This window comes from Clavispora lusitaniae, assembly GCF_014636115.1.
Source record: "Clavispora lusitaniae strain FDAARGOS_655 chromosome Unknown tig00000223_pilon, whole genome shotgun sequence".
Taxonomy (NCBI): Eukaryota; Fungi; Ascomycota; class Pichiomycetes; order Serinales; family Metschnikowiaceae; genus Clavispora; species Clavispora lusitaniae.
In genome coordinates this window covers 276,566-298,495 of record NW_027093981.1, presented here as the reverse complement: position 1 = coordinate 298,495, position 21,930 = coordinate 276,566, and the positions used below count along the sequence as shown (strand labels likewise).

Below are 21,930 nucleotides of genomic sequence, written 5' to 3'. Positions count from 1 at the left end.
GAAAAACGTTCTGTAAGGGACTTGAGCTGGGTCTGGGATCAAAAGTTACCCTTGTCTGGAATACCTTGAATCTTGCAAGATTCCGACCTAAACAAGTCGTTGGTACTTTATCGATTAATTACTATCATAGAAGTGCTCAGAAAGGAACGATTCACTAGCAAGCTGTGTTTAAATGATAGTGAGTTCCAAATAACTCTGATTTAGTAGGAATTCAATGTGAATTGCCGATTGCTTTTAAGCTACGTACACGAATTCTGTTCAATCAAACAACCACCTCAAACTGGCGAACCGACTTATTCAAATTAGTTGATCAATCAATGGTCATAAATAGAGATTGGTGTTTAGTTAGAAGTGTCTGCTCAATGGATACGAATAGGAGTTTTGGCTCGTGAATCATGGTCTTGAGTGATTTCAGTAAATCTCATTAATAGCTTTTATGTCTCAAACGAGATAGTCAACGGGCAGCACTTGATAGTACTAACTCTTTGCCGGAATAGACAATTTTGGACTTTACAAGTGACCAAGAGAAAGGAGAAATCCGGCTTTCTAGCAAGAGAGACCCTCTTGTGTGTGTCAAAATTAGAACATGGAGATAACTGAATGAAGTGAATGAAGTGAAGGAAGTGACGATTAATCTTCATGTTTAAAATTCGTGTTTAATCTTCATATTTAATCTTCATATTTAAAATTCATGTTTAAAATCCATGTTTAATCTTCATGTTTAAAATTAATGTTTAAAAATCCATGTTAGTCTTCATGTTAATCTCATCTCTAATATTTGCGTCTAGTATTCATGCTTAATATGTATGTCCATTCATGTCTAATTAATGCTTAATATCGTTCATCATCATATTTATTCATGTTTATTATCATGTTCTTTTCTTTTTTTTATTACTTTTCTGCTTGTTAACAGGGCTAATTCTCTCAGTTATTTCAATTCTTTCAGTTATGTTCAGCTCTCTCAATTCTTCAACACTTCAGACGCTGTGCGGAATTTTCTGGAAGCACACCAGTCTTCAACCGCGCATACCTATATATCTAGCATCTACGCACTTCTACTCACTAAGCAAAATGGTGGTGAACAATCCCAACAACTGGCACTGGGTCGACAAAAACTGTATGGAATGGGCCAAAAAGTACTTGGCTGAGAAAGTAGGCGGGCTCTCCGCAGAGGAAAACGGCGCCCAGGTTGCTGTTTCCTCCGTCTCTTCGGTAGAAGGCGACGTGGAAGTTTGCCAGCGGAAAGGAAAGATGATTTCTCTTTTTGACTTGCGCATAGTGGTGGACTTGAGCGGCTCGGGCGCCGACGGCTCTGTCAAGGGCTCGATCACCATCCCAGAATTGGCGTACGACACAGAGAAGGACGAGATCCAATTCGACGTGAGCGTATACGAGACCAGCGGCGACGACGTGCGGCTTTTGGCCAAGCGCAAGCTTGTTCCGCAGCTTAGAGACGTTTTGCTGCACTTTGGAGCCGATTTGATTGCGGCCCATGCTTCGGACATCCAGATGGAAAGCGACCGGGTCAATTCGGTGTTGACCAAGCAAAACCAAGAAGGCGTCAAGGCCAAGACGGAGGCAAAGACACAAGCGCAAAAGAAGGAGGCTCCACAAACGAAGACGGAAACGAAAGCGGCCAAGACAGAAGAAACTCCAAGCGGAGTCCCTCGCTACAACACCTCCACACTCCACCTTGAGCCTACATTCAACACCACAGCCGAACAGCTCTACATCACATTGTTGGATCCACAACGTGTCGCTGCGTGGTCTCGCTCTTCGCCGCAAATGGAAGCGTTCCCACCATCGGAAGGGTCGGAATTCCGTCTTTTCGGCGGCTCCATTCGTGGCCGTTTCACTCGTTTGGTGGCCAACGAACGCATCACTCAGGACTGGCGTCTTGAAGACTGGAAACAGGGCCACTATGCCCAGCTCGATATCCAGTTGAAGCAAGGCGCAGGCGAAACAACCATGGTGGTGAAATGGCTGGGAATCCCCATTGGGGAAGAAGACCGTGTGAGAGGAAACTTCGAGGAGTATTACGTGCGGTCGATCAAGATTGTGTTTGGTTTTGGTGCAGTCTTGTGATTAGAGGAGAAGGAAATATATCTAAAGGAATATACATACGAATAGCATTGCACGGGCATACATATAGCCAAAACGAGTGTTTTTGCAATTTAAACAAAGTGAGTAATTGTATATGTCTGTCATGTAGAAATTTTAAGAGTAATAATGCTACAAGATCCATGATATCTAACTATAAATCAGACACATCAATAAGTATATTACATATCAAGAACATGAGAATCTTATGCTATCTTCTCAAATACCAAGATAAATGTCCATAAATTTTACAATCTTCAAAAAGCACAAATGACATGGCTGGTCAGTTTTCCAAAAAATAGCTGTAATCACGATTGAATAACATGTGATTCAATTTTCATTAACATATACTCGAATGAGGATGAAAGGCTCAACTTGAATGTCCTCTTTTGCTCTAGATGTTGCTAATCTCATTGAAGAAAGAGTATGAAAGAGCTATTAGAGGAGTCTTTGTCGGCATGTGTCACATAATCTTGTTCTAAGCGATCCAAAATTATACTTTGATTCTGCCACTTTACAATAAATCTCTATACTTTCGGTCTGCTACTGCTTTGCTTAGCAGAGCGAGGACAAACTTTGTGACTTAAATTTAAGCCTTTTTAGCATGGGTCTTGTCGTAGTAATGCTAATTTCCATTCTACGAGTTAGCATATACATGAAACAAGTACTAGGGCATACGATGTCTTCTTAACCAATACTAAAAAGTTGAATCTTCCTCCAATACTAGCGCATGCATTTTGACGACCGTTGTGATTAATCAATTTTGAAGAACATCAAGATCTGCATTGATCTGACCAACGAGGTTCGAAATAGTTAAACCATACGTGGTCTTCAAAAGTCGCCAGCTTCCTAGAGACATGGGAGAGCCAATGGGCGAAGCAATAGTGAATTTTCGCTAATTCTTGCCTCATATATATTGTGGCGGGACCTGCTTATTCTTATTTGACTCGCCCACTGAACGTGATCAAATCTGGGAGACGGATCCGACACCGCTGCCAAACATGGTCGACGCATAGTGAACAACTACATCATCTAAGTGATGAAGGGTAGATGAAAGGGAACAGAGGTTGACAAACTTCTAGAAGCCGAGCCTAGTATACCGTAGTACGTCAACAGATTTGTACGTCGACGATTATACGTCAACAGATGTATACGTCAATACATTTATGTCAACACATTTATTTCAACAGATTTATGTCAACAGATACATGACGAAATTGTTCATATCACCAAGTGGAAAGCACAAAGTCGATTTGTTATCCAACAACGTCTTGCTACCAGTCAGCCGCATTGTCTTCTTTGCTTACGCCGCACCCATAAGACGCCTGTAGAAGAAAAACCCACGGCTTCTATGGAACGTAATAGAACAAAGGTACACTGACTTCGAACCTTACATGAAGTCTCGGCTGGAATGCTTAGTAATAGTACAAAGAAGAAGAGCCAAGTAAAAACGTATGGGAGTAGGTTGCGTCTTTTTTCTGGACTGTACTAATCCGATGGTTTGTATTAGCGCAATGATGGGCTTTTGAGCTTTCACACATCTTCACGTAGAACTAGGCCACGCCCGCATACAAGCAATTGGCTTATAAATCGAATAGCAGGCATTCCAAAAGGCCAAGATAAGTCAACGTGGCACTGGAAACCACTCCGGATTAGGCAAAAAATCCCGCGGCCAAACAGATAGTGGAGCGGACTTCCTTTTCCGGGCAAGATGACCCGCAGGCAAACATGATAAAGAGCGCGCGCAAACTTTATAAAGACTTCGCAGAAACATTTCAATAACCACCATAATGTCTACTGTTGGAAAAGTACGTATATATAGGAATCGGGGCTACCTTGGTGGTTACGGAAATCACAAAGACTAGCAGAATTAGGAAGGAAAGACCAATTGGGCAGGAAACCATGGGCAGGACACCATTGGGCAGGAGACCGAAGAAGGCAAAAGGGATGGAAGAATCAAGACAGGTTGGCAAAGCTGCATTCCCAATTGAGAGAATGGAGAGAATGGCTCCTCACGTCTGTTCTTTTTGTCCAAATTATGATGATCTGTTCTAGTGCGGTTTCCCGTTCCGTTTAAGTTATTCGTTCCTACTTCTTCATCCATGTCGCCATACTAACGCCAGCCAATCACCTGTAAAGCTGCCGTCGCCTGGGAGGCCGGAAAGCCATTGACCATTGAGGAAATCACCGTTGATCCTCCAAAAGCCCACGAGGTGCGGATCAAGATCTACAACACCGGTGTCTGCCACACCGATGCCTACACCTTGTCTGGTGTTGACCCAGAAGGTGCGTTCCCAGTGATTTTGGGACACGAGGGTGCCGGTATTGTCGAGTCTGTCGGCGAAGGCGTCGACAGCGTGAAAGTGGGAGACCACGTCATTGCCTTGTACACTGCCGAGTGTAAGAAGTGTAAGTTCTGCAAGTCGGGCAAGACCAACTTGTGTGGTGCCGTGAGAGAGACTCAAGGCCGTGGTGTGATGCCTGACGGCACCCTGAGATTCCACTGCAAGGGCAAGGATCTTTTGCACTTTATGGGCTGCTCCACCTTTTCTCAGTACACCGTTGTGGCTGACGTTTCCGTTGTCGCTGTCAACGAGAAGGCTGGCTTCGACAAGACCTGTTTGTTGGGCTGTGGTATCACCACCGGTTACGGAGCTGCCACCATCACTGCCAATGTGCAAGAGGGCGACAACGTTGCTGTTTTCGGCGCTGGCTGTGTCGGTTTGTCTGTTGTGCAAGGTGCCAAGGAGAGAAAGGCCAAGCAGATCATTGTTGTGGACTTGAACAACAAGAAGAAGGAGTGGGCCGAGAAGTTTGGCGCCACTGCTTTCGTCAACCCTACCGAGTTGAAGGATGGCCAGACCATCGTGCAAAAGTTGATCGAGATGACCGACGGCGGATGCGACTACACTTTTGACTGCACCGGTAACGTCAACGTCATGAGAGACGCTTTGGAAGCATGCCACAAGGGCTGGGGTACATCCATCATCATTGGTGTTGCTGCGGCCGGCAAAGAAATCTCCACCAGACCTTTCCAATTGGTCACCGGCCGTGTGTGGAAGGGTGCTGCTTTCGGTGGTGTGAAGGGCCGCTCTCAATTGCCAGGCATTGTTGACGACTACTTGGAAGGCAAGTTGAAGGTCGACGAGTTCATCACCCACAGACACCCATTGGAGAAGATCAACACTGCGTTTGAGGACATGCACCACGGTGACTGTATCAGAGCGGTGATTGAGTTGTGAAGGCGTCCCGCATGTCGGAGCGCCAAGATGTAGGGCCAGAGGGCGGACAGAAAGCAACAGAAATTAACCAGATACAAAAAAATGTCCCGACTGCTCTGGGCCCTGGAACCGTCTCTGGCATTCGGCAGCGGCGCTGATATTTATGTGCTCGAACGTTCTTGTCTTTCTGATACTTGGAATGCTTGAATATACAGACTTTGAGTGAGCTTGTAATGTTCCTTGGTGTAGTGATTACTGTAGTACTGGCTGTGTATGCAACTGGTATGGCGATCGAGTGATTTGGATGAAGACAACACTTTTCGACGTCGACACAAATAGAGAACTATTACTTCTAGAAGTGTATTAGTCTGAGATCTTGCAAAAGAGCGGTTCTGTTACTGATATTGAAAGAGGACATATGGAATGGGCTACTCCTCTACCGGTATGTCTTAATTTCAAAAAATTTATACAAATAATAACTTTTCAGAAAGTTGTAATCGGATTTAAAAAAATGGACGAGTCCGGAGTCGAACCGGAGACCTTTCCCATGCTAAGGGAACGCGCTACCAACTACGCCACACGCCCAGAGATAAGTGGTCCCTAGCAGGATCGAACTGCTGATCTTGGCGTTATTAGCACCACGCCTTAACCAACTGGGCCAAGGGACCTCTTGGAAAAATAATTTGTGCTGGAGCAATACCAAAACACGCGTCGTGCTTTGCACAAAACGTTACTGTGCGACATTTCGCTAATCCGTGGGTGCAATTTTTCCGCGCCCGGAGTAGATCCACCGAAGCCGAAGGTATTCACCATGGCCAAACATAGCACAAGTCTCCGGATTTCGGCGGATGCCCAAAACCGCCCAATGAACAGAGATTTGTGCACCGCACTGACCGAAAAAAACCCAGGCGCAAAGGGCATACGCGTGTGCCCAAGGTCCAACGGTTTCTCTCGGGTCCGAACGGCTATGCGCGTTCTGATTGGCTCCAAAAAAATTCTTTCCGCCCTGGCGCACCAAACGTCAAAAGTCCAAGTAGTGTCCTTTAGATCTTCTCTTTTTTTTTTCCTCTCCACCTTCTTTTCTTCCCGCCATGTTTAGACAATTAGCCAAGGCCAGAGCCTTCCCAAAACTCTCGAGATCGTACATTGCCGGCCAATTCACCGGCCAAAGAAAAGCCAACGGGAAATTCACCGTGACTTTGATTGAAGGAGATGGTATCGGTGTGGAAATCTCCCAGGCGGTTAAGGACATCTACGCGGCTGCCAATGTTCCAATCGAGTGGGAGCCAGTCGACGTGACCCCACTTTTGATTGACGGCAAGACCACTTTGCCCCAAGAAGCCGTGGACTCGGTCAACCGTAACTTGGTGGCTTTGAAAGGTCCCTTGGCTACCCCTGTCGGAAAGGGCCACACCTCCATGAACTTGACCTTGAGAAGAACCTTCAACTTGTTTGCCAACGTGCGTCCTTGTAAGTCCATTGTTGGCTACGACACGCCCTACAAGAACGTTGACACCGTCTTGATTAGAGAAAACACCGAAGGTGAGTACTCGGGCATTGAGCACACCATTGTTCCAGGTGTTGTTCAGTCCATCAAGTTGATCACCAAGCCTGCTTCTGAGAAGGTGATCCGTTACGCTTTTGAGTACGCCAAGAGCATCAACAAGCCCCACGTTCTTGTGGTGCACAAGGCTTCGATCATGAAGTTGTCCGACGGTTTGTTCGTTGAGACCGCAAAGGAAGTGGCCAAGGAGTACCCAGACGTTGCCTTGGACTTTGAGTTGTTGGACAACACCTCTTTGAAGTTGACTGCCGACCCATCCGACTACGAGAAGGTGGTTATGGTTATGCCTAACTTGTACGGTGACATCATGTCGGACTTGTCCTCTGGTTTGATTGGTGGTTTGGGTTTGACTCCTTCCGGAAACATGGGTAACAAGGTTTCCATCTTCGAGGCTGTCCACGGTTCCGCTCCGGACATTGCCGGAAAGGGCTTGGCCAACCCAACCGCCTTGTTGTTGTCGTCTTGCATGATGTTGAGACACATGTCTTTGAACGCCGACGCCGACAAGATCGAGGCTGCCGTTTTGAAGACCATTGCTTCGGGCCCAGAAAACAGAACTGGTGACTTGAAGGGAACTGCTTCGACCCAGCACTTTACCGAGCAAGTCATTGCGAACTTGTAAGCACTATATATTCAATACAGATATTCGCAGAGAATACTTTGTGTAGGTAAATGTGAAAGTGGTTGATTAAAAAATACAATGCTGCAGTACAGAAGATGAAACCACACATCATATTACGAAAGACCAGGTCAACACGAAGTACTGTTTTGTTCACTGATGAATGCAATCTATGACGGTACTGTTATGCTTGACAGACAAAGACTTGATCTAGTTTTCGAAGAATACACAAGAGGTCACTATGGATGGTTATGAGGAGATTGATATCCTCTATTGCAACTCAATGATCTTTCGTAACGCAGGAAATAAATGTGTAAATGTAAATCTAGTACAAGATCTACTACTGCCTTTGGCGATGCATTTAGGTCTGCTGGAAACAAGAAGACAAGATCCTAAACCAACATTTGTAGTTGGAACAGAGCTTTTACTTCTATATATTTCGGTTTCTATTTGTTATTCCCAACATGCATCACTTGGATATGCTCGTCTATTCAGCTGAATATTATTCATTCACCTACAACTTCTTGACGCCCTCTTCCAACTTGGCCACATCCTCAAGTTCGCCCAAAACGATATTTGCGCCTTCCACTATCGCCACATGCTCTGCGGCATGAACCCGAGCTTCATACTCCTCCAAGGTCTCGTCCTTTTTCAACTCCAACTCCTTAACCAAAACCGGCTCTCCTCTATCGACCTCAGCAATCACTTTGTGGATCATGAGTCCTCCTTTGGTGATCTCGCCCGCTTGGCCCGCTTTCCAAGCTCTCTCGATCGCATGGGTTCCGTCAAATGCACCAGGCAAAGCCGGATGCAAGTTGATGATAGAAATGCCAGCTTCCTTTAACGGAGTTAAAACTGCGGGAGAAAGAATGAGCATCCACCCAGCACAAATGACCAAATCAGGTTTGATATAGTCCTCATCCTTGGTTCCTTCTATATTACCATAGATTAATAGGTTGGCCAAATCCTTGTTGAACTGCTCCCGCTTCTGGGAACGAAGCTCCTTGTCTTCTTTGGAAGTGCCTTCGTAGTAGTTTTTCAACACATGCGTTTTCGTGGGCACTTTGGCTTTTTCAGCTCTTTCCAAGCCATAAGCCGATTTGCTGGAAGAGATCACTTGGGTGATTTTTCCTTTGAGCACATGGCTTTTTTCTGCATCAAGCAAAGCCTGGAGGTTCGAGCCCGAGCCCGAAATGAGCACAGTGATGTTTGCCATTGTAGTGGTATATTGGCGAAGAGATAAATTACCATAGTAGCGATTTTGACTCGGTTCGCCAGATGCAGGCTGATAAGATGGAGAAGACTGGTAAAGACAATGGTAAAGACCATGGTAAAGACCATGGTAAAGACTATGATAAAGACCATAGTAAAAGACAAAAGACAATTCATGCAGCAATAAAAGCACCAAGACATGATGAAGACGAACCCCAACTCTATAATCTTCCAATTGTCGAGGTGGAATCGCGAAGGAAATCTGATGAAGGAATTTAGTGTGAACATGTGGTGTGAAAGACGTTACCAAGACAAAAACCAAGCAATGAATAGTTCTGTGGCTGAAAATCACTGCAGAAACAATATACGTAGAGTATAATCCAAAGAGAGAGTGTTCGAATTGTAATTTATTGGTCTAAAGTCCGAATTGCAAAATTCATGCGCAATGGGAACAAGTGCAGAAGGGCAAATAAAATCCATGTCAGAACGAAAGTAAAGCCAAATAATGAACCAAATACATCTTCGACAAATACAATTGTCTCGCTACTTCCAAAGCTGGAGCAAGGAGGAAAAGTCCCACATGACCAAAGAGGAGAACAAGAGGAGTAGCGGGGAATGCGAATGACCAAGAGATGCAACATAAAAATCAAATACGGAAGACCGAATACGATAGATCAACTGAAACGCACACCAAGTATAACTGTAACAGTCGTCACAGGAGACTATGGCAATTTTCAGAGACAATTTATGAGCCAGTGTGAAGACTATTTTCATGTACTTTGAGGCGATTTTCAAAGTAAATTCCAATGGTCCCAGCTAGAACAAGAGTGATGATTTTGCTTTTCATAGAAGCAAAAATACATATCAACAAGTAGCAATATTACTAAGCTCGTAAGACAGTGAAGCCTCGTAGAAGAAAAATGGCCAGATATACGCACCCGTGCCTCCCTGTACCTTTGGAGTCGATTGTTTGGGGCGGGTAAGGCAGTCTTGTGCTGAAAAATACGCGCGAGGCGGCCCCGTTTACTGCGAGAAAATTTTTTCTGATGGCCTCGTGCGCATACCGCCTCCATTGAAAAAACCTCTCCTTCCTCTTCTTTTGCTTCTCTTGTTGAAAGTCAGAAAACTCCAACAACAAGCTCGAAATGGGTATGTTCAATCGAAACATTTATTTTTCGTCAATCTGTCTTGGCTCTTTCTCTTCGATGCCATCCCTCTTTTGAATTTTGCATGCTTGGTCAGCAGACTTGGCCTTTACAAGGGATGGCAATTGTAGAGGATTCAGATCCCATATGAACATCAAGCCTCTTTGAAATTCAACCTAGATTCGAGATTGAGGATCGAGGGCAACCAAAGCTGCGAACGCTATGGGATCTGCATTCGTTGGAGCCATGCATTGAAGATTTTTCGTCTTAGTTTTTTCCCCTCCATTCACGTACTAACTTGTCAGTTGCTTTCACTATTGAACAAATCCGTGGCTTGATGGACAAAGTTACCAATGTGCGTAACATTTCCGTCATTGCCCACGTCGATCACGGTAAGTCCACTTTGACCGATTCTTTGGTCCAAAAGGCTGGTATTATCTCTGCCAAGGCCGCTGGTGACGCCAGATTCATGGACACCAGAAAGGATGAGCAAGAAAGAGGTATTACCATCAAGTCCACCGCCATTTCTTTGTACGCTGGTATGGAGGACGACGATGTCAAGGAGATCCCTCAAAAGACCGACGGTAACTCTTTCTTGATTAACTTGATTGACTCGCCAGGTCACGTTGACTTCTCTTCTGAAGTCACTGCTGCTTTGCGTGTTACCGATGGTGCTTTGGTTGTCGTCGACTGTGTTGAAGGTGTCTGTGTCCAAACCGAAACCGTCTTGAGACAAGCTTTGGCTGAAAGAATTAAGCCAGTTGTCATCATTAACAAGGTTGACAGAGCTTTGTTGGAATTGCAAGTCACCAAGGAGGACTTGTACCAATCCTTCTCTAGAACTGTTGAGTCCGTCAACGTTATCATCTCCACCTACTCTGAAAAGACTCTTGGTGACGTCCAAGTCTTCCCAGAAAGAGGTACCGTTGCTTTCGGTTCCGGTTTGCACGGTTGGGCTTTCACCGTCAGACAATTCGCCACCAGATACTCCAAGAAGTTCGGTGTCGACAGACAAAAGATGATGGAGAGATTGTGGGGTGACTCTTACTTCAACCCTAAGACCAAGAAGTGGACCAACAAGGACAAGGACGCTGATGGAAAGCCATTGGAGAGAGCTTTCAACATGTTCGTTTTGGACCCAATCTTTAGATTGTTCTCTTCTATCATGAACTTCAAGAAGGACGAGATCCCAACCTTGTTGCAAAAGTTGGAGATCAACTTGAAGGGTGACGAGAAGGACTTGGAAGGTAAGGCCTTGTTGAAGGTTGTCATGAGAAAGTTCTTGCCAGCTGCCGACGCCATGTTGGAGATGATTGTCTTGCACTTGCCATCCCCAGTTACCGCTCAAGCTTACAGAGCCGAGACCTTGTACGAAGGTCCAGCTGACGACGAGCACTGCCAAGCCATCAGAAACTGTGACCCTAAGGCTGACTTGATGTTGTACGTCTCCAAGATGGTTCCAACCTCCGACAAGGGTAGATTCTACGCTTTTGGTAGAGTTTTCGCTGGTACTGTCAAGTCCGGTCAAAAGGTTAGAATCCAAGGTCCAAACTACCAGGTTGGTAAGAAGGAGGACTTGTTCTTGAAGTCCATCCAAAGAACCGTTTTGATGATGGGAAGAGCCGTCGAACAAATTGACGACTGTCCAGCTGGTAACATTATCGGTTTGGTTGGTATTGACCAGTTCTTGTTGAAGTCTGGTACCATCACCACCTCTGAGACCGCCCACAACTTGAAGGTCATGAAGTTCTCTGTCTCTCCAGTTGTCCAGGTTGCCGTTGAGGTTAAGAACGCTAACGACTTGCCAAAGTTGGTCGAAGGTTTGAAGAGATTGTCCAAGTCCGACCCATGTGTCTTGACCAGTATTAACGAGTCTGGTGAGCACGTTGTCGCTGCCACCGGTGAATTGCACTTGGAAATTTGCTTGAACGATTTGCAAAACGACCACGCTGGTATTCCATTGAAGATCTCTCCACCTGTGGTTTCTTACAGAGAAACCGTCCAGGCCGAGTCCTCCATGGTTGCCTTGTCCAAGTCTCCAAACAAGCATAACAGAATCTACGTCAAGGCTCAACCTTTGGACGAGGAGGTTTCCTTGGACATTGAGGGTGGTGTTATCAACCCAAGAGATGACTTCAAGGCCAGAGCTAGAATTTTGGCTGACAAGCACGGTTGGGACGTTGCTGACGCCAGAAAGATTTGGTGTTTCGGTCCAGACGGTAACGGTCCTAACCTTGTTGTTGACCAGACCAAGGCTGTTCAATACTTGAACGAAATCAAGGACTCTGTTGTCGCTGCTTTCCAATGGGCTACCAAGGAAGGTCCAATCTTTGGTGAGAACGTCAGATCCGTCAGAGTTAACATCTTGGATGTTACTTTGCACGCTGATGCTATCCACAGAGGTGGTGGACAAATCATCCCAACCATGAGAAGAGTTACCTACGCTTCCATGTTGTTGGCTGAGCCAGCTATCCAAGAACCAGTCTTCTTGGTTGAAATCCAATGTCCAGAAAACGCCATTGGTGGTATCTACTCTGTCTTGAACAAGAAGAGAGGTCAAGTTGTTTCTGAAGAACAAAGACCAGGTACCCCATTGTTCACCATCAAGGCTTACTTGCCAGTTAACGAATCCTTCGGTTTCTCTGGTGAATTGAGACAAGCCACTGGTGGTCAAGCTTTCCCACAATTGATCTTCGACCACTGGGCCGTCTTGAGCGGTGACCCAACCGACCCAACCACCAAGCCAGGTGCCATTGTCAAGGCCAAGAGAGAGCGTACTGGTCAAAAGCCAGAAGTTCCAGGCTACGAAGAATACTACGACAAGTTGTAAGCAGCCTAGCTTCCGTTCTTGTCATTTTGCTCTAATTCCATCTGGTTCGTCCATGACTTTTCATAGTGAGAATAAATGGTTGATAAAATACTCGTAGGGGGTAAAAGTAAGAAAAAAATAAAACAAATCGTCAAGATGTGGCACTCAAGTATGATGCGATGACTAAAGTGACACGAGTCAGGAAAACCAAAGTGAGACAGCCAGGAAAACCAAAGTGAGACAACCAAGAAAACAGTGTAAGTCGGAAGACACCAACTTTAAACATTCAAATCTAGAAGTTTGCAATTGCCTGAGATGTTGACCTTGCAGCATCTAATTGACATTGGCAGCCTTGTCCAAGACCTATAGTTTCGACCTTGCCAGTTTATTTTTGGTTTAGTGGTGCCTTTTTCCATCGGAACAAAGAGAGCAAGCACTACTGTGCAGGCAAAGGTACATTACGCGCATCTCGCACAAAGTCCCATCGGAACTGTTACGGCTAGCATTTGCAGGACACAGATGTCGGCACCATGGCGATAAACGACCAGTTTCTTTGCACTTTTTGTTTCACTTTTTCCCAAAAGCTTTCTTTTCTTCAGTCGTCAAGCTTTCGTATTAATTTTTTTGATCCAAGATCTCGATTGTAGGTCGGCTATAGCCGTCGGCACGGCTGAAGCGGAAGCCAATTAGTCCCGAATGAGAAACATGATGATGCCGGAGAGCTCGGCTTGTCTTGGGTGCAGTACAAGCTTCCATATACGACGGTCATACAAGACATTGAACGAGCGCTTATAAATACAAGGGTCCATTGCCGCCGGAAACAGAATGTGTCCTTAAAGGAACTCTTGACTTTTCATTTTCCGCTAATTTCTTTGCTCGCCTGTTTGCGTTTTCTTCCTTTGAGCGTTTGAGTCGTTCCGTATTAGTGTGAGACTTGACTCTAGTGCTGACAAATTGAGGAGACGTTTCACTAATTTTCCAAAACCATTTACAAAGTCCATTTCCAAGCGACTTCCTTAGCCGATTTTGCAAAGCATATTCAAGTGCACCTAACAACTGTTCCCGTGCTTATTTGCCGTTTCATTTAATTTAGGCCAGCCGTGTAAATTTCTTCTTTTTTCGGCTTTGTCCCACGACTATTCTTTCATCCATGAGTGTTTCCCAGCCAAATTGGGTTTTGCCTGTGGTTCTTGAGCTGATTACAGCCTTGTGTTTTTTGTTCGTGGCATTATACCCGCCGGCAGCCAAAATCACCCCTGATTCCCATGCCACAAACACGCCACTAACGCGTGTTTTGCTCGTGGCGTTTGCGCTCTTGTGTCCGCTAACGCTGTGGGCTCTCCTTCCCTCCGAAAGTTTGACAGCCAACATGGAAAAATGGCTGCTAAAAAATCCCGCCGACAACAGCTTGCCTAGCGGTCTCTTTTCATCGTACGCCTTTTACAACGCTGGCGCTTGCACCGTTGTGGGCGCATGTGTGTTTGTGGCCTACATGCGCTTGCTGGAACGCTACTACCAGTGTGCGCAGAGTAAGGGCGAGTGGCACCTTCAGCAGAGTAAGGACAAGGAGCAGCGCGTTTCGTTTGCGTTGGATATGGAGGGAACGGCCCCCACGCTACAAGCGGAGCAGGCGGGATTCCCACGCGAAACAAGACGGCGGGCCGGCGTTTTTGCAGCCATCTTTGCCGCGTGCGTGCTTTTGTTGCCCACGCACATGCAATACACTTTTGCCTACACCATCGTGGACGGCGCATGGCTCCGCATAACGTCGGACCACGTGTGGGCTAGCGCCGCTCTCTTTTTTGCTGCGGAGATGGCGCGGCGCTTGTGGTTTGGCTTCACCCATTTTCCTGCAGGCTTCTGCAAGGGTCTTTTTGCTGCGGGTCAGTTCACTCTCTGCTACGGTTCCATGGTCTGTGTGTCTGCCGTGGCATTCCTTGCCTTTGCTGGCGATGTCATGATGACATACACGTACAAGCTTTTCCGGTTGTACCAAATGCACATGACCCAGCCGTTGTTGCAGGCGGCCGACGTGAGCATCCCCCATGCCAATGCCATGAGCAGTGGCTTTGCCAATTATTTGGTTGATACCACGTACGCCTCTTTGGACCCCGACGCTTCCTCAGACATGGTGCTAGCGGTGTTGCGGTTGCTGGTGATGTACTATCGCGCGAGATTCATCAACTGCATACAGATCCTCTACTTTGCCTGTTTGGTGTTTGCACCCATGACGATGGTATTGTTGGTGTCGATCCGCCGCTGATACCCTTTTGGAACATCACCAGAAAGTAAAGACACGATAACATAGTTGGCTGCCCGTGCAGCTTGCATTATAGACGTCCCAATGGACATATTTAATTGACGACTACCTCAACTGATCATCCTCTACGTCATCCTCTACTTCATGCTACCTTTATCTTCACTTCATCCTCATTTCATGCTAGATTCATTCTCCCAATGTCATCAACTCTGTGTTTTGATCTTTTTACTCTCTTTTTTCGTCCTTAGAGAGCGCTCGTACCACATGACACGATGGATGGCTGGACAGTCAAGATATCCGTCGGAAATTTTCCGCGTTTTTTTACCCAGAGATAGTGTGATTTTCCGCCCTTTCTGCATTGGACGGGTGCTATCGTATCTAGATTCCTGCACGATAACAGTCCCAAAAGGGAAGGCCATTCCTTGCATAATCAGCCCGGAAAAGATAACCCAAAGCGGTTGGGAGATCCGCGCCTTTGTACACCCTGATAAAGGTATATAAGTCATCGCCCTGGTCCTTGATAACATTTCTTCTCATCACAGTCATCACATATGGAGAGATTGCAGCAAATTGCCAGCCAGGCCACTGCCAGTACGGCACCACCAGCAGCGCCAGCGCACCCTTTGGACCCACTTTCGCGTCAAGAAATCAAGGCCGTGTCCTCTGTCGTTACCGAGTTTTATGGTAACCAGAAGGTTGTTTTCAACACCATCACCTTGAGAGAACCTATCAAGAGGGCTTACTACGACTGGAAGGAAAGAAACGGACCTGTTCCTCCAAGATTGGCCTACTACGTTGTTGTGCAAGATGGCATCAACGGTGTCGCTGAAGGTGTTGTTGATATTCCTTCTTTGACCGTTGTCGAGTCTCGCAAGACCGATGGCGTGCAGCCTATTTTGACTCCTGCCGACCTTTCTGTTACCGAGAACATCATCCGTAACGATCCTGAGGTCATTAGACAGTGTGAGATTTCCGGTCTTTCCAAGGACGAAATGGCCAACGTCTACTGTGACGCCTGGACCATTGGTTACGATGAGCGTTGGGGCGCCTCGAGACGTCTTCAACAGGCTTTGATGTACTGGCGTTCTGACGAGGATGACTCGCAATACTCGCACCCATTGGACTTCTGCCCTATTGTGGACATGAACGAGGGTAAGGTTGTGTACATCGATATTCCAAACAGAAGAAGAAAGGTGTCCAAGCACAAGCACTCTTCTTTCCACCCTAAGCACATTGCTGAGAAGTTTGGAACTGCCGAAAACCCATCTGGTTTCAGACAGGACGACACTCCTTACAATGTGACCCAACCAGAAGGTGTGTCTTTCAAGATGGACGGCCACATTATGGAATGGTCCAACTTCCGCTTCCACATTGGCTTCAACTACAGAGAGGGTATTGTTTTGTCGGACATGACCTACAACGACCATGGTAACGTCAGACCTCTCTTCCACAGAATCTCTTTGTCTGAGATGATTGTGCCTTACGGTAGTCCTGACTTCCCTCACCAAAGAAAGCATGCTTTGGACATTGGTGAGTATGGTGCGGGAAACTGTACCAACCCTCTTGCTCTTGGATGTGACTGTAAGGGTGTGATCCACTACATGGATGCTCATTTCACCGACAAGGCCGGTGACCCATTGACGGTGAAGAATGCTGTTTGCATCCACGAGGAAGATGACGGTTTGTTGTTCAAGCACTCTGACTTCAGAGATGACTTCCAGACCACCGTGGTTACTCGTGGTAAGAAGTTGATTGTGTCGCAGATCTTCACTGCTGCCAACTACGAGTACTGTGTCTACTGGCAATTCAGACAAGACGGTACCATCAAGTTGGAGATCCGTTTGACTGGTATCTTGAACACTTACATCTGCGACGAGGATGAAGATGTTGGACCATGGGGAACTGTCGTCTACCCTAAGGTGAACGCTCACAACCACCAGCACATGTTCTCTTTGAGATTGGACCCTCGTATTGACGGTGACAACAACTCTGCCGCTGTGGCCGATGGTAAGCCAGGTCCAGGTCCAACCGGCCTGTCGCAGAACATGTACGGTAACTCTTTCCTCTCTGAGAGAACTGTGTTCAAGACCGTGGCGGACTCGTTGACCGATGCTACCACCACCAGAAGCTGGGACATCTTCAACCCTAGCAAGATCAACCCATACTCTGGAAAGCCATCCTCGTACAAGTTGGTGTCTACTTTCACTCCTCCTCTTATGGCTAAGGAAGGATCTTTGGTTAGAAAGAGAGCACCATGGGCTGCTTGGACCACCCAAGTTGTTCCTTACAAGGACGAAGGATTGGGCTATGGCAGATTGTACCCATCCGGAGACCACGTTGCGCAATGGTCTGGAGACGGTGCTCGTGGTATGAGAAAGTGGATTGGCGACGGTACTGATGCTATTGAAAACACCGATATCTTGTTCTTCCACACCTTTGGTATCACCCATTTCCCAGCCCCAGAGGACTTCCCAGTGATGCCTACGGAGATTTTCGACTTGATGTTGCGTCCACGGCACTTTTTCACCGAGAACCCAGTTCTTGACGTGAAGCCTTCGTACACCAGAACCACCAGTGAGGTGAAGGCAGGAAAGGTTGGCACAGACACTTGCTCGTTGAACGTAGACAAGACCTCCAGATTGGCGTTTGCCAAAACATCTTCGTGCTGCAAGAAGTAAATAGATTAATTTATTGACCAAATATTATATTGAGCTAAACGTGCTAATTTTGCTTATTTTGCCAGTGTAGTTATGCTAGTGATTGCATCTATATCCTGCACTCACATCTCGATGAGATTCATCAACTACTACTTCCCACCACAAAATGAAGTACGTCATTGAGCACATGGAAGAGGGATTTTCCGAATGGGTTATTTTGGAGTACTCCCAGATCATCAAAGATGTCGGAAAGGAAAACTTGGTCTTGACTTCTTTGCCCGCCGGAACCACCGAGAAAGACATTCCTCAAAGACTTAGAGATTTGGGTTTGCAATGGACCATAGAGGAATGCGTGCATTTGGATGGCGGAGTCGACACATCCAGAGTGTGTCTTCTTGACCCAGGTGCCGAGAAGGATTTGGTTCCGGAAGACTCGTCGAAATTCGACTATTTTGTCTTTGGAGGGATCTTGGGGTCCCACCCTAGAATCGACAGAACAGGCGTTTTGAGAGAAAAGTACGGTTTTGCCGGAAGAAGATTGGGCGCTTTGCAGATGACCACGGATACGGCAATCAGAACGACACAACGCATTGTCAAGGATGGGAAAAAGTTTGAGGAAATCAACTTCATCGATTATCCTGAGATTAGATACAACAAGTACGAATCGACAGAGATGCCTTTCAGATACATTTTGGACAGCGAGGGCACGCCGATTTTGCCTGAGGGCATGTTGAAGTTGATTGAGCACGATGCAGAGCAAAGCATTGATGATTTGTTGGTGGAGTAAGTAGGGCAATGTAAGAGACCCGAACGACAGCGTCTGAGTAGAATGGTTGACAAATGGAAACGAAAAAATGAAGACAGTATCAATGGTACAATTTTAGCTCGCTACATGTTCATTTAAATAAGATCCAAGAGAATCAAAAGACAATCAACCAATATGGTACATGGAACTTATGCAGAGAAGATTGAAGGACGGAAACAAAAGATATGGTGAATATATCCCACAAATCAAACTAGAACGGCACTTGGGAACCACAAAGCGAAAGTAGAACACATAAATAAGACCGTTTTTTGATAAAAGATCATACCACGAAGCTTATCTAATCGAGGCAATACAAACGAATAAAGACATGCTAGCGTCGGCATCGTTTTGCTTTAGGAAAACTGCTGGCTACAATAGAAACACCAATATCCATTTATTACCGACAACGTTAGAGCCCGATACCTAAAGTTCTGTTTGAGACGCCGAGGTGAACTTCTATTTGGCACATTACGAAAGTTCCTGACATTCTTTTATCAAAAACTCATACTCCCAAGCAATGTCACACTAGCACTTTGACGTCCTTCGAAGTCACCGGCGGCTGGTTTGAGCAGAGAATTTCTTTCATGACAAAACCAGCGGTTTCCTCGTCCTCGAAATAAGAAACATGTGCTCCAATGGCAGAAACAAGCGCAATGCTGAAAACGCCCATGGGCAAACTGTAATCTATACGGCCCGACCGATTCATCTTCAACAACTGTTTCAAGTCTTCTGGATCCATCTTCTCTGTACTTGTCTTTTTCGTCTTTTCGGTTTTCGTGCTTGTCAACGACGAGAGAACGTCTCGTAAGGCATTTTCCAGCGAAGCTTTTTCGTCGATAGAGGCTGGAGTAGCCTGGTCACTTTTGAACCAATTGGACGCCTGAGAGAGCTTCAGCAGAAAATCGTCTCCCATCTGACTTAGGTTCTGAACTTGTGTATTGAAGCCCCGAAGTGCAAACGGGATAGCTTCTGGTTTGTATTGGGCAAACTTTGGATTGACCAAAGGCTCCATTCTATAACTCACAGGATCGCAAGGGTGGAAGACATTGTATAGGTTTTTGCATTTTGGCGATGCATAGTCTTCTGAAATTTCCGTCGGGTCTTTGGCTCCAACAGAACTGCTTCTTGGACGAATATTTTTCTGCTGTAGCAACTTGAACATTCCCACGGGGGAACCCACACAGAAACAATTCTCCACGTCAAAGTCTAAAGCATACTCTTCGCTTTCCTGAGAGCCCGAGTTTTCCTGGTAGGAGAGAAGATCAAAAACAATGGCCGAGCCCAAAGAGTGGCCTAAAACATGCACCTTGCCGTTGAAATCGGGGTTTTTCTCTTTGAAAAGATGGTAGACTCGATTAAGTTCAGCCACCACCAGCTTGAAGATTTCCTTGAGATACCGGGCCTCGTAATACAAAAGCACATCCAACACAACATCGCCCACCACATTCCGCAATGCTTTCACGCCATCGACATTAATCTCACCTAGACTTGGAAGCCGCGGTTCGCCCTTTTCGTTTTTCAAGTCAAAAGGTTTTCGAGGATGGAAAGACACATTGTGCCGCCACAGCACGGGGAGAATTTGGATCCGGTTGTTTCCCTTTTGCTGCTCATTCTTCTCGTCAAAGTTCTCGCCATACGCAATCTCCTGGTACTTTGGCTCGGTTTGATATACATGTCGCATGGTGTTTCTCAAGACATTGATACTGTGGGTGAAATTGACCAGCTCGTACTTGTAGCCCAAAATCTGGCCAATTCCATGCACACAGAGCAACAAATGGTCGACGTTTCTTTTCTCCAGTACCGTGTTTTCGGCGTCCAAATCGACTTCCATCACCTCCTGGAGCACTTTTTCCTGCTCCGGACCGTTTTCCGTATCGCCCAAGGTCAGCTCCTTAGAGAAAAGCTTATTCAATTCTTTCTGGAAGATGTTCGAAAGAGATGGCACGCTGGCAGAAGTTACGCTTTGAAGTACAGAGGTGTCTAGGTCGTCCGTGTGTCCTCTTTGGATCATTGTAATGGATGGGAGAGAAGACAGCGACGTCAGAAAAGACCGTAGCACGTTCAATTGGAACGACGTGAGCAGGTCCGGGAAAAGAGCGCCGTGGGTCTCGTCAAAGAAAATCACCGCCTGGCCACCGCCCAAGTTGTAGACATCCTTTTCCTTTGCGAAATCGATTGGGTTACTGTTGATTTGCTCCGAGGCCATTTTGTTGAGCCGAGCAACAGCGTTGGCGGGAGATTTGGCGAATTCCGCAGCAAATTCCGCTTCGTCGTCCTCGGGTTTTTCCACCGGCTGTATAGCCTCATATGCCTGGTCCAACTTGAGAGTCATTTCTTGCGAAAGAGGCTTCCCGCCCGAAGTGAACCACTTTCCTCTTCTCACTTCGAAAACGGGTCCTGGCCAATAGATTGGGGCCAATTGCATTTTCTGCAAGTCCACCACAAACAATTGGTCCTCCTTAACATCCACTGAAGGCTTTTCTGCCTGGAAGGCCTGTTCTAAGCGCTTACTATCGGTTTCATTGAAGGGAACAAACGCCTTGGGCTCTGCTTCCGGCTTGTACTCATACCAGCTTGGTTTTGAAAGCGGAACGTCTGTATTGTGATACCATTTTATTTTCGGCGATTGCAGCGAAAGACGCCGGAAAAAACTCCAACTTGCTTGTTGAAGAGGAAAAGAGCGAAGCATATGCGTGGAAGATTGAAAGCGCAATTTGGCAGAGATCGGTGCGCCAAAGTGCGCACATGCATTATCGCGGGGATATAATAATAAGTGGAGTGAGATTGAAAATACACCACCGCATAGGGATCATGCAGAAGCGGAAATTGATAAGAAAGAAGGATCACACGGGGTTACATTTGGAACTTTGCCGGGTATCAAGAGCCGATTGGTCAAGAACTAGATTTATGCGCTTACAAGCACCATATCCAATCTAAGACATGCGTCAAGCGAGAGAACATAGAAGGACTCGTGTGTTTTTCTCAAATCATGTGCGCTTATGTAAAATGGTAGAGGGCAGTCGAAGAGTAGAAAGTCGGCATTGAAGCTTGCTTCTTTTTTAGATGCAATATGTAAAACCAGTAAGAAATTGTAATTTCTGAAGCCAGCAAAATGGTCCAAAAGATCGCTTTTCCAAGTTTCCAGTGACATCGCAACACGCAATTTTTATTCATCCAAAGAAGGTAGCCATAGAAAGATGATATCAAACTAATGTTGTCTACTTCAACGTTATAGTAGTTGGGTACGAGACCAGATACACGAGGTGCCACTCCCATAGATTGTTGTGAGCCTTGCTTGGGCAAAATTCTTGACGACTATTGGCATACATCTATGATGCATTTACAAAGTTTGCAACGCTAACTGCTCTTCTTTGGATTTGTCAGGCTCACGATTATTTATGTACATTTTATCCACATTTGTGATGGCAATTGTCGTATCCATACGAGCATTGGCTTTCAGTGAGGCCAAATCAAATCAGCGATGCTCTCCTTTGAATCGAAAAGATGTATGCCTAATCCTTCTGCATCATTTACAAAA

The 21,930-nt window shown here is 46.1% G+C and overlaps 9 protein-coding genes and 2 non-coding genes across 11 annotated transcripts; 7 read left to right on the top strand and 4 right to left on the bottom strand. All coding sequences in view use genetic code 12, as the record gives it.

Moving 5' to 3' along the window:
- Positions 1–859: 859 nt before the first annotated feature.
- Positions 860–2,085, top strand: AHA1 (Aha1p; the record flags this gene model as incomplete). The annotated part of the gene is made up of 2 exons (XM_002614261.2): positions 860–873; positions 1,068–2,085. The coding sequence occupies 2 exons, from the start codon at positions 860–862 to the stop codon at positions 2,083–2,085; spliced, it is 1,032 nt and encodes a 343-aa protein (XP_002614307.2).
- A 2,053-nt stretch (positions 2,086–4,138) lies between these two features.
- On the top strand, positions 4,139–5,342 carry FDH3 (bifunctional alcohol dehydrogenase/S-(hydroxymethyl)glutathione dehydrogenase; the record flags this gene model as incomplete). Its single annotated transcript, XM_002614262.2, has 2 exons — positions 4,139–4,159; positions 4,224–5,342. The coding sequence occupies 2 exons, from the start codon at positions 4,139–4,141 to the stop codon at positions 5,340–5,342; spliced, it is 1,140 nt and encodes a 379-aa protein (XP_002614308.2).
- Positions 5,343–5,833: 491 nt separating this feature from the next.
- Positions 5,834–5,906, bottom strand: FOB63_005639. The gene has a single exon. It is a non-coding gene; the product is annotated as a tRNA-Ala (tRNA).
- Positions 5,907–5,915: 9 nt separating this feature from the next.
- FOB63_005638 lies at positions 5,916–5,989 on the bottom strand. Its single transcript has one exon. It is a non-coding gene; the product is annotated as a tRNA-Ile (tRNA).
- A 423-nt stretch (positions 5,990–6,412) lies between these two features.
- Positions 6,413–7,507, top strand: IDH2 (isocitrate dehydrogenase (NAD(+)); the record flags this gene model as incomplete). The annotated part of the gene is made up of 1 exon (XM_002614263.1): positions 6,413–7,507. One exon carries the CDS (start codon positions 6,413–6,415, stop codon positions 7,505–7,507), a length of 1,095 nt encoding a protein of 364 aa, XP_002614309.1.
- A 511-nt stretch (positions 7,508–8,018) lies between these two features.
- Positions 8,019–8,720, bottom strand: ADE8 (phosphoribosylglycinamide formyltransferase; the record flags this gene model as incomplete). The annotated part of the gene is made up of 1 exon (XM_002614264.1): positions 8,019–8,720. The coding sequence occupies one exon, from the start codon at positions 8,718–8,720 to the stop codon at positions 8,019–8,021; it is 702 nt and encodes a 233-aa protein (XP_002614310.1).
- A 1,478-nt stretch (positions 8,721–10,198) lies between these two features.
- EFT2 (elongation factor 2) lies at positions 10,199–12,691 on the top strand (the record flags this gene model as incomplete). The annotated part of the gene is made up of 1 exon (XM_002614265.1): positions 10,199–12,691. The coding sequence occupies one exon, from the start codon at positions 10,199–10,201 to the stop codon at positions 12,689–12,691; it is 2,493 nt and encodes an 830-aa protein (XP_002614311.1).
- Positions 12,692–13,820: 1,129 nt separating this feature from the next.
- On the top strand, positions 13,821–14,933 carry FOB63_004483 (putative integral membrane protein; the record flags this gene model as incomplete). Its single annotated transcript, XM_002614266.1, has 1 exon — positions 13,821–14,933. One exon carries the CDS (start codon positions 13,821–13,823, stop codon positions 14,931–14,933), a length of 1,113 nt encoding a protein of 370 aa, XP_002614312.1.
- Positions 14,934–15,481: 548 nt separating this feature from the next.
- Positions 15,482–17,608, top strand: AMO1 (Amo1p; the record flags this gene model as incomplete). The annotated part of the gene is made up of 1 exon (XM_002614267.1): positions 15,482–17,608. One exon carries the CDS (start codon positions 15,482–15,484, stop codon positions 17,606–17,608), a length of 2,127 nt encoding a protein of 708 aa, XP_002614313.1.
- Positions 17,609–17,753: 145 nt separating this feature from the next.
- Positions 17,754–18,374, top strand: FOB63_004481 (protein-arginine N-methyltransferase; the record flags this gene model as incomplete). The annotated part of the gene is made up of 1 exon (XM_002614269.1): positions 17,754–18,374. One exon carries the CDS (start codon positions 17,754–17,756, stop codon positions 18,372–18,374), a length of 621 nt encoding a protein of 206 aa, XP_002614315.1.
- Positions 18,375–18,912: 538 nt separating this feature from the next.
- FOB63_004480 (putative carboxylic ester hydrolase) lies at positions 18,913–21,081 on the bottom strand (the record flags this gene model as incomplete). Its single annotated transcript, XM_002614270.2, has 1 exon — positions 18,913–21,081. One exon carries the CDS (start codon positions 21,079–21,081, stop codon positions 18,913–18,915), a length of 2,169 nt encoding a protein of 722 aa, XP_002614316.2.
- Between the last annotated feature and the right edge of the window lie 849 nt (positions 21,082–21,930).